General features: G+C 42.2%; 1 protein-coding gene across 13 annotated transcripts in view; it reads right to left on the bottom strand.

Moving 5' to 3' along the window:
- FGGY (FGGY carbohydrate kinase domain containing) overlaps positions 1-15,176 on the bottom strand; it is a 294,022-nt gene that overhangs the window by 67,736 nt on the left and 211,110 nt on the right. For all 13 annotated transcript variants that reach the window (XR_008306941.1, XR_008306940.1, XR_008306943.1 and 10 more), the window contains 2 exons: positions 13,320-13,440; positions 1,607-1,701 (listed from right to left, as the gene is read on the bottom strand). Coding sequence is in view for 7 of the 13 variants with exons in the window: in XM_053249281.1 (XP_053105256.1) it covers positions 1,607-1,701; positions 13,320-13,440 (216 nt within the window). In the remaining 6 variants the exon portion in view is untranslated. The remainder of the gene's footprint in view (positions 1-1,606; positions 1,702-13,319; positions 13,441-15,176) is intronic.

Genomic DNA, 15,176 nt, shown 5'->3' with positions numbered 1-15,176 from the left:
GTTAGAACTTGTACGGAATAAACAACTTGTAGGAATACAATCGTTCTGGTTATCGATTAATCTACACTTATCTTCTTGATAAAGATACAATAATTGTACTGCAGAGTAAAATAAGGTACTCTCCTGGAGCTTTCAATAAATTCTTGTAAACCAACAGTACTGAAAATGCAGGTGAGAAATTTCAGGAAGGCTGGTGGGTTGAATGGATATTTATTTGGGCACTGCCACAACAACTGCAATGTGTGTTTAAAGAAAGGAAAGATTGTGCCATTGAGTTGGTGTCAACTCCTGGCAACCACAGAGCCATGTGGTTTTCTTGGTAGAATACAGGAGTGGTTTACCATTGCCTTCCTTCTGCGTGCAGTATGAGATGATGCCTTTGCCATTGTCACTGAAGTGAGCATCCACCTTCAGCACCTTCTTATATCACTGCTGCCCGATATGGGTGTCTACAAATATATATTTACTACTCACAGTCTGGGAAGCACACTGGCAGGGATTCAAACTAACAGCCTCTTGCTCCCTGGGCAACCCCACTGCGCCACCGGAAGTAACTCTGCTAATTTCATTGGACTTAATACCAGGTAAATGTGAAGAGGCTTGCAACTGAAAGGGAGCAAAATTAATGTTCTCTAGGGTAAAGGGGGGCATTCTGCAAAGCAGAAGCAAATCCTTGTGGCAATAAATTGAAATTGAATTGAAATTGAAAGAATGAAGAATGAATACTTCTTCATTGTAGAGGCACACCAAGTGTTCGCACATTAGGCAGTACATTATCCAGAGAAAAGTATGGGCGTAGCCTTGAAGAATGAATGTACAACAGAAACCAGAATTATTAGATTAAAAAACAAATTGAGAGAAGTCCTTTGTGAGAAGAATGAATGAATATGAATCAAAATGGCCACTCTATCACATTTTCAGATAACAGGTTCTTTTTCAACAATAAATGTCCAATAAAGGAAATGCGCTGGCTATTCTTGATTAGCCTGCATGGATAGTCAGGCTAATCAAGACCTTACATCTACTATTTCATTTGGAATCGGAAACTAAAAAGGATAGAAATCTATTGATCTCAGTGGCATTATGACACTTGAAACCAATTACTTGGTATTATTGCAAAAGCTTCAGCTGCAAATTCATTGATTTCTCTTGTTGCTTGAGAGCAGCAAAAGCATATTTTAATACAATTCATGTCAGTCCACAAGTCACATGGAAACAAGTCAGAAGTTAAAATGTCTGCTAATTTTCTATTGCAGAAATATAGATCCTGTTCAATATATTCCTCAAAGTTCATACTGTATTTCCTCAATTATGCTCATAAATTTGAGCTGTAAACAAAATAATACATTCCATTGCCAATCACCTTAGTGGGAAACATTGGTCTCGATTTCAGATGGAATGTCTCAACTTTGCCCTATATTGCTAATATGTGTGTAATTCTTCTCCTTATTTAATCTACCCAGACCAACCCGGTAAATAGACTTAAGGCTGAATGCATTTAATTTTGTTATGAAAAAAACCAACCATCTAATTATAATATAAATGATGTGAAATAGAAAACTGAAGAATTCAAGCTTTCACATTCAGGCCTTCCATGATTACATACCTGCAGAGAAACAAAATCTTTAGAAGCGCAAGCTCCAAGAATAGCAGCACCCATTAGAACAGACTCCACCTCTTGGGCCAGGACAACAGGCATGCCTAGACAAAGAATGATACCTCTGTTAATGCTGCAATGGAGAAATCATCAAAAGACAGAGCATATAATTAAAACAAAAAAAGCTGGATGGTTTTTCTATGTATATCCTATGTGGCACAATAACATGTGTTACTGTCTTGGTGACACTGCTATGTAGATGCCATCTGGGGGTACTTTACTTGATTGTAGACGCAGATTAATTCTGATTGAGAGAATATGAAAATTTACAGAAAAACAAGTAAATACCATTTTGTTAAACAAAACAAAATGTCAAAAAAGTAAAACAAAAACACTACCCAAAAGCTCTAAAACGTTTATGGTACTTACATGTCAGCTCCCCCAGTCACTGGCTGAGCAGCACTGATGGAGAACAAAGTTGCCAGGTCAGTTCAAAACAAAGTAGAAATTATCCATGATTTAACTGTGGAAGAGCAAGCTGACCCGGTATGTTTGACGAAGACTTGTCTGCGGGAGTCTAGTGGCCCAGTTTGGACCCAGCTTCTCCCAGTAGTCCCGAGACTACTATCCCAAGTAGTCTTGGGACCTACACTGGCCACATGCTTAATTTGTTCTTTTGCTCTGATCAGGGTGGTGTTCTATGGATGGGGGCTCCTGTCATCTCCCCATTGTCATGGACAGACCACCACCTCCACCCGAAAAGGTTACTGGATCCAATAGGATTCCAAGAAGCCTTGGAAGTGTTTATAGCTGGTTCAGCCAGTGATTCTACTGATGCCCTGGTTGAGACCTGGAATAGGGAACTTGCTAGTAAACACAATTGTAGATAAGTGTCCTCTTTGACTTGCTTCAAATTTAGCTCCATGGTATAGGGAAGAACAGCGGGAACTGACGTGGCAAGGTAGAAGACTAGAGTGTAAGTGGAGAAAGACTCAATTTGAATGAAACAAGTTAGAATATAGAGCACGTTTAAAGCTCTATGCACTGGCAATATGGACAGTGAAGAAACACTTCTTTGCTGCTCATATTGCATCCGGCTGAGTTACCTATGGTTGTGAAGGAACTAATTCAGGTGCCTTATTCCATGAATTCCAATTTGGATCCTTAAGTGACCCAGACTATGGGAAATACCTATATTGGGCAGCAGCGATATAGGAAGAAGCTGAAAGGCATCATCTCATAATGCATGGGAGAGGGCAATGGTAAAACCCTCCTGTATTCTACCAAAGACAACCACAGGGCTCTGTGGTCACCAGGAGTCAACACCGACTCGATGACGCACTTTACCTTTTATGATGCTTTTAATGAGTTTTTTCAGATAAAATCTCTCACATTTTGGGCAATCTGGATACTTGTATTTATTTATTTATCATATTTTTATACCGCCTGATATGTAAATCTCTAGGCGATATATGATGGCAGAGTCTGGTGGGAGGGGCTGTCCAGAAACTCCTCTTGCATGGTACGATTGGATCAGTTTCAATTTGTAATTCCTGAGGATGTGGACAAGTTGCTTGGAATGGTGTGGCCTACTACCTGTTCTATCGACCCTTGCCAAACTTGGCTTATATGATCTGGTGAGGAGACTATTAGAGATGGCCTTGTTAACATCATAAATGCATCTCCAAGTGAGCACTTTAAAATGTGGTCTTATAATTGCATCTTCTTCTCTTAAGGAGACAATTATAAGACCACTTTTAGGGATGTGCATGTGTGGCTCCAGCAGCTGCCAGAGGGGAGGGGAGCGGTTCCCCTAAAAAGCAGGTAAGCAGCTCTTTACCTGTTTGTTTGCCACCCCACTGTTTTTCCTGAAGCAGCACCTGCTCTCCAAAAGGCTGTGCGTAGCTGTTCCCTGCAGCGTCCACGTGGTGTTGGCATGCTGATGATGCACAAAGGCTTCAGGGAACAGTGCCACCGCTGTGCATCACCTTTTGGAGAGTGGGTACCACTGACAGAAAAGCAGCGGGGCAGCAGATGAACAGTTAAGGAGCTGCTTACCTGCTTTTTAAGGGAACTGCTCCTCATCCCGCTGAACCAGTCCAAACACTGGCACCTGAGCCAGTTCGGCACTTCCCAGAGGAGGTGCCGAATCAGCTCAAGCACATCCCTAACTACTTTTGAAGAAACCTATATTAGACCCCTCAGAGCTAGGCAATTATAGGCCAGTTTCTAACCTTCCATGCTTGGGCAAGTGATTGAGAGGATGGTGGCCTTCAAGCTCCAGGCAATCTTAGAGGAAACAAATTATCTGGACTCATTTCAAATGGGCTTTGGAGTAGGCTATAGGGTTGAGATGGCCTTGGTCAGCCTGATGGATGATCTCCAATTGGAAATTAAAAGAGGGAGAGTGGCTCTGCTGGTCCTCTTGGATCTCTCGACGGCTTTCAGTACTATCGAACATGGTATCCTGGATCGTCTGCAGAGGTTGTGAGTGGGGGGCACTGTTCTGCAGTGGTTCCGCTCCTATTCCTTGGGGAGATTCCAGATAGTGTTGCTTCTATGGTTTCACGCAGGGCCAAGCAGTGTGAGGGGAGCTAGATGGAAGTTGAGGTCAGGTTACAAGCCAGGGTCAGAATAGGGAAGTCAGGTGCGCACAGAAGGAATGGGAAATCAGGTCTAGTCAAGCCAAGATCAGGAACCAGGAGATCAGGTCTGCATGGGAACAGGCAAGTCAGGTCAGTTAAAGCCAATGTCAGAAGCCAGGAGATGAGGTATATGCAGGAGCAGGCAAGTCAGCTCAAAGTCAGGGTTGGAAGCCAGGAGATCAGCTGGGGCAGGTAAGTCAGGTCAGGTCAGTTAAAGCCAGGAAATCGGGTCTACAAAAGAACAGGGCAAGGAACAGGCTACAAGCCTAGGCAACAATGTTGCTGCAGCAAGGACCAGCAGCAGACCAAGCCCTTTTCAAGGGAACTGAATCCTGGCCACACCCCCTGGTCTGGAGTGTGGCAGACTTATTTCTCAGTGGCCATGCCTTATTTCTCAGTTGCTGGCTGGGGCATAGATGAGGCATGGCTGAAGCTTCTTCCTCTGAGCTGGAGCAGAAGGAAGAGGGAAAGGATGCATCCTCAGGATCATGGGGAGGTTCCAGAGGCACAGGGTGCCCCAAGTTCTGAAATGAAGTACTCTCATGTTCCGCTTCTTCGGCCAGGTCTTTGGAGTCTATCTCAGGCTCGGGGTTTGCCTTGGCTGAAGCGTGCGCAGTCTCGGGGTCTGTGTCAGATGAGGGGTTGGCAGGTTCAGGGTCCATCTCAGATGAGGAGGAATCAGGCTCAGGGATTATGACAGCTTGGAGACTAGGCCTCTTCTAAATGGGAAGTTTTCTGTGGTGTCCCCCAGAGCTCTAAACTGTCTCCTATGCGTTTTAACATCTAAATGAAACTGCTGGGGGAGATCATCAGGAGATTTGGTGCTGAGTGTTACCAGTATGCTCATGACACCCAGATCTATTTCTCCATATCATCTTCATCAGGGAATGGCATAACTTCCCTAAATGTCTGCCTGCATGGAATAATGGTCTAGATGAGGTAAAACAAACTGAAGCTGAATCCAAGCAACATGGAGATACCTATTGTGGGGAGTGAAAACTCAGGGAATGTGTTAGATATGCCTGTCCTGGAAGGGGTCACACTCCCTCAGAAGGAACAGGTACATAGTCTGGAGTACTTCTTGACTAAGACCTCTCTCTGGTTCCTCAGGCTGAGGCAGTAACCAGGGGAGCTTTTTACAACTTTGGCTGATATGCCAGCTATGGCCATTTTTGGAGAAGAATGACCGGAAAACAGTAGTACATTTGCGAATAACCTCCAGATCTGACTAGTTCAATGCGTTCTGCATAGGGCTACCTTTGTATGTTGTCCAGAAACAGCAATTGGTACAAAACGCAGCAGCCAGGTTGGTCTCCGGGGCAACCTGAAGAGACCACTTTACTCCAGTCTTAAAAGCATTATACTGGCTGCCCATACAGGTGAAACTCGGAAAATTAGAATATCGTGCAAAAGTCCATTAATTTCAGTAATGCAAATTAAAAGGTGAAACTGATATATGAGACAGACGCATTACATGCAAAGCGAGATAAGTCAAGCCTTAATTTGTTATAATTGTGATGATCATGGCGTACAGCTCATGAAAACCCCAAATCCACAATCCCAGAAAATTAGAATATTACATGGAACCAAGAAGACAAGGATTGTAGAATAGAACAATATCGGACCTCTGAAAAATATAAGCATGCATATGTATTCAGTACTTGGTTTGGGCCCCTTTTGCAGCAATTACTGCCTCAATGCGGCGTGGCATGGATGCTATCAGCCTGTGGCACTGATGAGGTGTTATGGAAGATCAGGATGCTTCATTAGCGGCCTTCAGCTCTTCTGCATTGTTTGGTCTCATGTCTCTCATCCTTCTCTTGGCAATGCCCCATAGATTCTCTATGGGGTCAGGTCAGGCGAGTTTGATGGCCAATCAAGTACAGTACACTGTATACTTTTCGGAGGTCCGATATTGTTCTATTCTACAATCCTTGTCTTCTTGGTTCCATGTAATATTCTAATTTTCTGGGATTGTGGATTTGGGGTTTTCATGAGCTGTACGCCATGATCATCACAATTATAACAAATTAAGGCTTGACTTATCTCGCTTTGCATGTAATGCGTCTGTCTCATATATCAGTTTCACCTTTTAATTTGCATTACTGAAATTAATGGACTTTTGCACGATATTCTAATTTTCCGAGTTTCACCTGTATGTTTCCAGGCAAAATATAAAGTGCTGGTGATTACCTATGAAGTCCTAAATGGCTTGGGCCTAGGGTATTTAAGAGAGTGCCTTCTCCTTCAGGACCTCCATCATGTATTAAGCTCTTCGGGAGAGGCCTGCCTGTGTTTGCCCCCAGCTTTTTGGGTGGAGACTCAAGGTCAAGCCTTTTTTATAGCTGCCCCAGGCTCCGGAATGAAGTCTCTGCTGTTGTAAGAGCTTCCCTATCTCTAGCAGGTTTTAAGAGAGCACTTGAGATGCAACTATTTCTTCAAGCCTTCGATCAGCTGTAAATGGTTTTGTTACTGTTGTTTAATTGGTTGTTTTAAACTGTTTGAATGGCTTTAATTTTTAACTGTTTTAATGTTGGTTTTAATTCTGGTTTTACTGTTTATTTGTAAACTGCCACAAGACATTTGTATGAGGCAGTATATAAATGTAATAAACAAACAAAACACACAAGCTCAAAGCATGACCACTTGAAGCAAACCTGAAGAGGTCCAAGGAACAGAATATGTTAGAACAGGGACATTTAGTTGTCAGTTGAGCTGTGTCCTAGCCAAGATTCAGTGAACAGAAAAGCCTGAAAGAAAACCAAAACTGGGGGGAACTCTTCTTGAAGCAACTGTCAGGGCTTAAAGCATTCTATACAATTTATTATTTAGTTTCCACAATACAGGTGTATCATTGATCCCACCGTGCTGCCACCACGTGTCACAACCCTTTCTCAACCAGCCCCGTGATCTTAGGTTTCGCCGCTTCCAGCAAATAGACTTTTGTATTTTTCTGGCTGTGTCTACTAAAACAGCCTTCAAAACCTCTGTCTCATTCAAGGTTAGGTAGGGCGGAAAGGCTTCGAAGCATGGGGCGGGGAAACAGATAAAAGCTACAATTTTTTTATTTCAAAACAATCAAACTTTACTTTGAAATAGTTCAGTTCAAAACAACAGTTCTTTTGGAAAACTTAGTACAAAATAACAACCCAGGAACAAATAAAAAAATTGGAGGGGAAAATGTAGAATATAAGGAGGCTGCCTTCAGCAGAGTTTATCATCCAATCTATCCTGCCCTAATACTCAGAGTCCTTACCAAGAGTCCTCCTGCAATCACCCCAGTCAGCTTCTGCTGCAAGCCTAGCATTATTTATTTATTTATAAAACATTTATATACCGCCCAAAACGCAAGTCTATGGATGGTTTACAACAAAACAATAAAATCAATTGATTGGGTAGGGTTTTTTTAGCTTGTCCCTTGCTCAGCCACAGGTCCTGTTCTTCCTTGCCAGTTCTGGGGGTTCAATCCCAGTCTATTCCTTCAGCTGCTTTGGGAATGATTCAGTACTCCAGAGGGTTGCAACTCTCCCAGTGATTTCTCAGCTCTCTTTCCAACACCAGCTCTGATTCTCTCTGACTGCGACAGCAACTTGCACGCCCTGAACTGAACTTGCACTAAAACTCTGCTGAAGGCAGCCTCCTTATATTCTACATTTCCCCCTCCATTTTCCCCCCAAATAAACCAATCAAAACAGTTCATGTTCCCTCTATTATTTCAAAACTTATCCAATCCAGCCAAACTTCTCTTCCCTCCAAAATTAAACCAATACAATTCTTTTTCCTCCAAAAACAAACTGTACAACAGGAGCTGTGAACATTTGACCCCTGAACAGCTTTTTAACATAGGGAGTAAACAAAGCAATTGCAATACAGAAATCTAATATATAAAAAGAGGAGCTTTAGGCCTCATTCCTTCACAAGATGCCAAGTTTTTTAAAAAGTGAATCCAAACAAGACACACAAAAATCCAGACAAAACACAAACCAAAAATAGAAGCCAGTAACATCTTGACTGGGACCAAGCAGAGGCCTCCTGAAGAAGAAGAGGCCTCCCAGGATCCAATAACTTCAAAAGGGTCAAATGCCCAGCTTATCTTAGTAGCTGCCAATTCTTTTACTTTGCATGGGAGTAAAATTAGTAACTTAGTAACTGCTAATTCTTTTACTTTGCATAGAAATAAGCTGCATGATATTTCTTTTATGATAATATTATAGATCCCTGTGGGGTCGCAAACACCATTAGAAGGGGCTCTTACAACTTTAAGAGCAGCCACAGTGGCTCATGGATCAGTAGTACCACCTTCCTCCAATCCCCATCCCAAAAAATATACTCATGAACTTTTTTCAAGTTTTAGCTGGCAATAGCAGATTAATCTATTAATATATACAGCAACAGCTGGCAATAGCAGCTTAATGGCACAAATGAAAAATCCTTTGAAATAAAAACCGAGCTCCCTGTTTCCAGGGTAGCATAAAGCCCACCCTCCAAAAGTTTACCTGTCCTGAGAGAATAGGATCTTGCAAAACAGATTTTTTGAACGGTGAAGAATTCTATTCTATGTTCAATTTCCTCTTTGTTAAGTTGTGGATTTCTGAGGGGCTATTAAACATTTTTACAGCCCTTGAATGTGTATAACTTATCTAAAAGCCTGTGTTGCTAGCTGTTATTATTTAAGGGTGGAACAACACATTAAGGGTATTCACACAATGTACCAGGCGGTGGGCGGGCAGGCGACAGTGTTTTCACTTACTTCCCCCCTCCCGACAATAGAACAAAGGTTGCCTGGAGTGCAGACTGCCCTCCCAGATGATCTGCACTGCACCAAGCCGTGCAGAACTCTGGAGTCTGGGACGACGCATTCTGGCCTCTGGATATCCCCCAATGCACTGCGCAACAAGCATGGTGCATTGGGAGAATCCCCCAGGAGACAGGCACTCGAGGAACCTATCTCTGGGTGTGCTCAGGCTGCACACACACAATCCTGGTTCCAGGGTTAGGGGCGCACTTGGCCCTTAACCTCAGCTAAAGACCAGGCTACAAAGTGGGGTTACGCAGGCAGGCACTGCACAACAGCAGCCTAACCCAGGCTGGGCTGCCCTAGCTTGGGTTAGGCTGCTTGTGAGAACAGCCTTACTGAGAGGCAAACCTGGAGTAGGGGGGCATTAAAAGGAGAGAATCACTGCCATAAGAGAGATGTTTAATCATTCTGTTCCCCAACTCTCCCTCTGAACCATTTCCCCTGACCCCTGCTTCCCCCCACCCCCCAGCTGGCTTTGGGACTGAAGAAAGGCCTGACATACAAGATGCATCTATGAAATCTGTAGATCATCAGAGGCAAAAATATTTTGACACAAAAAGTTGTTTAAACTTACTGGAGAGCTAAATGAAGAATTGAGTTTACAGCTGGCACTTTCAAAATGTACTTTAAAACTTGGCTGCTTGTGTTCCGCACTCTGCAAGTGCCTTCACAATGAATGTATTCATCTTACCATCTCAACAATATGAATCTGAGGCTTTTAAGTGGTCTATGAAATTATCTATTGGTAGCTTGTATAATTGGCTAATGGCTACTTCCATTTAACAGTAATATATTCAGAATTTTCCTGTCTTTTCCTGGAAGAAAAAGGGGATTGATACAGGAATGTCAGCTATTTTATCTGATAGATTTTAATGAGGGTAAGAGAACCGACTGCATTTTAGTCAGATGAACTCTAACATCCCCTGTCAGTCACAGTTCCTACAAACAGGAAAAATTCCAAGACCACAGAAAGGCCTCTTTGTCCTACATTGTACTAGGCTATTAGATACAGTCAAAAGACTCCAGTTTAAAATTTAATCAGAATTATCTATTAATAGATCTTTAATTTTAGACATCAGAAAGCAGCTCTCAATTCCAAGGCTATTTGAATTAGATAAGGAAAGGTGTGGACTAGATAAAATCTTGTTTGACAAATAGAAAGCACCACTGTGGCAATAGCCTGTTGCGTAGATCTAGCTAAGGTCAAGACCTTGTGTCATTTGGTTGACTCTTTCTGCTTTCATGAAAGATAATTACATAATGCTGATTTTCATCTTTCTTCCTGCATCAAGGTAGGAAGTCTGGTTTGATGTTCAAGTGATGCAAATCTGTACGCTAAATACCCCGAACCCAAACTTCAAACTTGATCTAAACCACATTGACTCTTCTTAACTAAAATAACATCCTGTGTTCATGGTTTTACTTTTCTTCTCATGGCTTTAGAACTAAACAAAGATGTTTTCCACAGGTTAAACACATATTATATTGGCTTAATGGATGTCAGAAATACCCCATACAAAGGCTGAGTTTAGGTGAATTTGGAGACTGTTCCTACAAATGTGTAATTTGCTATGAAGATTATTGTCACGGGTTACAATATAATACAACACATCAATTAGGGCACATAGCATTTTATATTATATTTAGAATGCACAAATGTTGCTTCAGAGAAATCTAAGAAATGACAATGGTTCCTACACCCAGAGGCGTAACTAGGGAAAACGGCGCCCGGGGCAAGCACTGAAATGGCGCCCACCGCGCCCCCCCAACATACTACATTATACTTAGGTTTTTCCTCACAAGTGCCCGCCGCCGCTGCCAAGCCAGGCCACTGACTGGCCGCCAGGCGCCAGCAAAGCAATGGGGGGGGGGTGCAGGCGGCACGGAAGGGACCACTCGTGGGGAAGGGGGCACCGACGCGCTCCCTTGACTGCTGCAGCACTGCTGCACTGAGCAGGAAACATTTGTATTAACAAAAAATTAATTTTTTTAAAAAAAAATTGGTCATGGCGGCGCCCCCCACGTGACCAGAAAAGATGGCGCCCGGGGCACGTGCCCCCCTGCCCCCCCTATAGTTACGCCTCTGCCTACACCCTCTTCAGTGAAGGTTGTTCAAAATTAAAGGCATCGCCATAACAATTTTAAATAAATGTGTGTGCACAGGAAAGCTGCAGCCAAAAGATTTGGCTTATTCAAACTTACCATCACTATGGATTAAATTATTCATTTATGTTTAATCTATATGCAAAATTTATCCTCTCGCATATTTTTAATTCAAAATATTTCTACCCTGCCCCTCCAGTACAATAAGAACATAAGAACAGCCCTGCTGGATCAGGCCCAAGGCCCATCTAGTCCAGATTCCTTTTTGATACAGTGGCCCACCAGATACCTCTGAGAAACCTGCAGACAAGAGGTAAGCGCATGCCTTCTCTCCTGCTGTTACTCCCCTGCAACTGGTACTCAGAGGCATCCTGCCTTTGAGGCTGGAGGTGGCCTATAGCCCTCAGACTAGTAGCTGTTGATAGAGCTCTCCTCCATGAAGTTATCCAAACCCCTCTTAAAGCCATCCAGGTTGTTGGCTGTCACTACAGCTTGTGGCAGAGAATTCCACAAGTTGATTATTTATTTATTTAACATATTTTTATACCATCCAAAACTTACGTCTCTTGGCGGTTTGATTATATGTTGTATGAAAAAGTACTTCCGTTTGTTGGTCCTAAATTTCCTGGCAATCAATTTCATGGGATGACCCCTATTTCTAGTGTTGTGTGAGAGGAAGAAAAATTTCTCTCTATCCACTTTCTCCACACCATGCTTGATTTTATAGACCTCTATCATGTCTCCCCGCATTTTTCTTTTTTCTTAACTAAAAAGCCCCAGTTACTGTAGCCTTGCCTCATAAGGAAAGTGCTCTAGGCCCCTGATCATCTTGGTTGTCCACTTTTGCAACTTTTCCAATTCTACAATGTCCTTCTTTAGATGTCGTGATCAGAATTGTACACAGTACTCCAAGTGTGGCTGCACCATAGTTTTGTATAAGGGCATTATAATATTAGCAGTTTTATTTTAAACCCCCTTCGAATAATACTTTGTACTCCAGTACAATCTATATTCCCTTCCCATCAAAAGTACCAAATTCTTTCTGTCCCCAGGTCCAAATAGGCCTTGGGCCTTATCCAGCAGAGCTGTTCTAATGTTAGAATTTCCTTCAATTCTTTCATTGTCCTCTTGCTTCTCAACCTTCAGTCTCCTGATTTTCCAATCTCCTTCTGTACCTAGGATCTTCGTTTGCAAACTCTGGGACTAACCATGATTAGTGTGAATAATGATCAGCGCCTGTGAAAATGCAACACTGATTCTTAATTCTCCCTAACAGCAGAAGGAAGAGGGAAATTAACTTGGATAAGCGAAGGAGAGGCAGCACATGAGCCCATGGCAAGTTCCTGATGGGAAACCAGACAGCTAAAGTTACATCTGCACAGGCCATGTGTAATCATTCCCACAATATTCACATATGTCTTCTCTTTTCTTTTCCATTATTTCCTCTCACGTCCTCATCACAACTAAATTATTTATTTATCATATTTAAATAAATTATTAAATTAAAGAGCCCCTTTGATGTTAAAAAAATCAGTTGGGGCAGAAGGGAGGTTGGAGGTACAAAGATTTTAACACTTCTTCCTCCACCATTTCCCTGCCAAAAATGGCAACCCCAGCACCTATTTGCAATTAATAGCCACTTGGGGGGCAAATAGCTGATTCAGAAGGGCTAAATTTTGGTGGGAAAAGAGCACAGGATAAGCATTAACTCTGTGCAATTTTCAAGGCACATTGTGATCCCCTAGCCAGATCAGGCTAATACAGCTGCTTTTTAACAAGAAAGGAGCACTGCCAGATCATTTCTGGTGATAAAGCTGATGCTTAATAATGGGCTTAAATGAAATGTGCAGTTTGTCCCTTAGCTAAAACTGACTGTCAAGGAAAAGCCCTTGGAAATCAAAATGTCTTAGTACAGACTTCAACCAAAACATAATTCTAATGACATTTAAAAGGGAGTTTATTATTATTATTATTATTATTTACAAACTTAAGTGCTGCAATCCAGAGGATTGTCCATTGTACTTGTTCCATTGAAATTAATGACATTTAAGTGGCATTCATTTCCCCCCACTGGTTTCAATAAGACCAAAGTGCAGATAAATTGGGATAAGGTTTACATTAATCAATTAAAGTAATAATAAATTAGTTCTTACCTTCACGATGCTCTCAAACTTACCAGTGATGTCTGCATGCATCTGCACAAAGAGAGGGTTCTTGCTCAGCCCACCACACATGAACATGGTGTTCACATGATGCCCTGCAGCTTGCATAGTTTCCACAATATGCCTTGTTCCTAACTTGAATGAAAGAGAAAAACAGAGAAACGTCCATTAACAAAAGAGATTGCAGGAAAAATTGCTCCTCCAAGACCTGGGTGAGAGGTAGCGGTTGGCTGTAAACAGAAGATCAAGAGCACTAGAAGACTTTCCAGAACACTTGGTGAAAACAATGAGAACAGATTCCAATAATACTGCATAGTGTGCTTCCTCTTTTTCATATTAAATTGTCCATCCAAATATACATTGACTAACCTTTCAGAGTGCTATTCAAGAAGGAACAATCACAGATTAATCCTAAAACAGACATTTATTTCAGGACAGAAACAAGGTTTGTAAGGCAAATAATTAATTTGTGAAATTGATTCCCACTGGCAATAGCACTAGCAAAGGTAGCTTAGGAAAAACAACAACGGAGGATAAATTTAAGCACAGCTCTTGCCCCTGACAGCCAGATGGAACCTCCATGTTCAGAGCCAAGTGGCTCTGAATACCAGATGCTAGAAACAAAGAAAGTAGTAATGACATTACCTTCATGCCTTGCTAAGAATTCCCTGAGAACATCTAGCTGGGTACCATTTGAGGCAGACTTATGTACTAGATGTACACTGGTATGATCCAGCAAGGCATGTCTTATGCTGAGTGAGGGAGACACTCAACAATCATTTTGAGTTTTTAGCCATGGTGGGATATATGTAGGTTCTCCAATGAAAAATGGATAAGAAGGAACAGGAATGGTAGGTTCCACCCTGCGGCTGCATTTGTGGATCTTTGTTCAGAACCAGAATCTGGGAATGCTATGTATGGAGGATTTGGCCCCACCTTCAACAGCAGGTAGAAGGGGCACTTTGTATATGGAAACCTGTTTCTGCAGGTTTGAGGCTGTCCATGCAATCAAAAACTGGGTAGTACATGTGTCCTACCCAGATTTGAGAACTGTGCATACTCCCAATTTTCGGTTTGTGGGAGCAAACAACTAGGTAGGAGGAGGGAGAAGTGATTGTGTGAGAGTCAGGAGCTGGGTAGGACAACGCCCTCCTACTCAGATTTCATACCCAGCATTTATTTGGTTGATTGATTGATTGATTGATTATACCGCCCTTCCAAAAATGGCTCAGGGCATTTGACCAAGGTATTTGGTCATCAGAGCCAGCCTGGTATAGTGGTTAAAGTGCTGGATTAGGGCTGTGGAGACCCGAGTTTAAATCCCCATTCAGCCATGATACTTGCTAGGTGACTCTGGGCCAGTCACTTCTCTCTCAGCCTAATCTACTTCACAGGGTTGTTGTGAGAATAAACTTAAGTATGTAGTACACTGCTCTGGGCTCCTTGGAGGAAGAATGGGATATAAAATGTAATAACAACAACAACAACAATAACAACAACAACAACTGTAGTCGAGAAGAAAGAAAAACAAGTTAAAATAATCGACATAGCAATACCAGGGGAAAGCAGAATTGAAGAAAAAGAAATAAAAAATAAAAAATACAAAGATCTACAAATTGAAACGGAAAGGCTGTGGCAGAAGAAGACCAACATAATCCCAGTGGTAATTGGCGCTCTAGGTGCAATTCCAAAACAACTTGAAGAGCACCTCAGTACCACAGGGGCCACAGAAATCACCATCAGCCAATTACAAAAAGCAACATTACTGGGAACAATCTATATTCTGCGACGATATATATAATAATAACAGCAACAACACTGATAATAAAATTCAGCCATCCCAGGTCTTTGGGAATGACTCGATATCTAGA

The sequence above is a fragment of the Hemicordylus capensis genome, chromosome 4, assembly GCF_027244095.1.
Source record: "Hemicordylus capensis ecotype Gifberg chromosome 4, rHemCap1.1.pri, whole genome shotgun sequence".
In the NCBI taxonomy this organism is placed as follows: domain Eukaryota; kingdom Metazoa; phylum Chordata; class Lepidosauria; order Squamata; family Cordylidae; genus Hemicordylus; species Hemicordylus capensis.
Note: the sequence above shows the minus strand (reverse complement) of the source record. Positions and strands in the feature narration are given on the sequence as shown.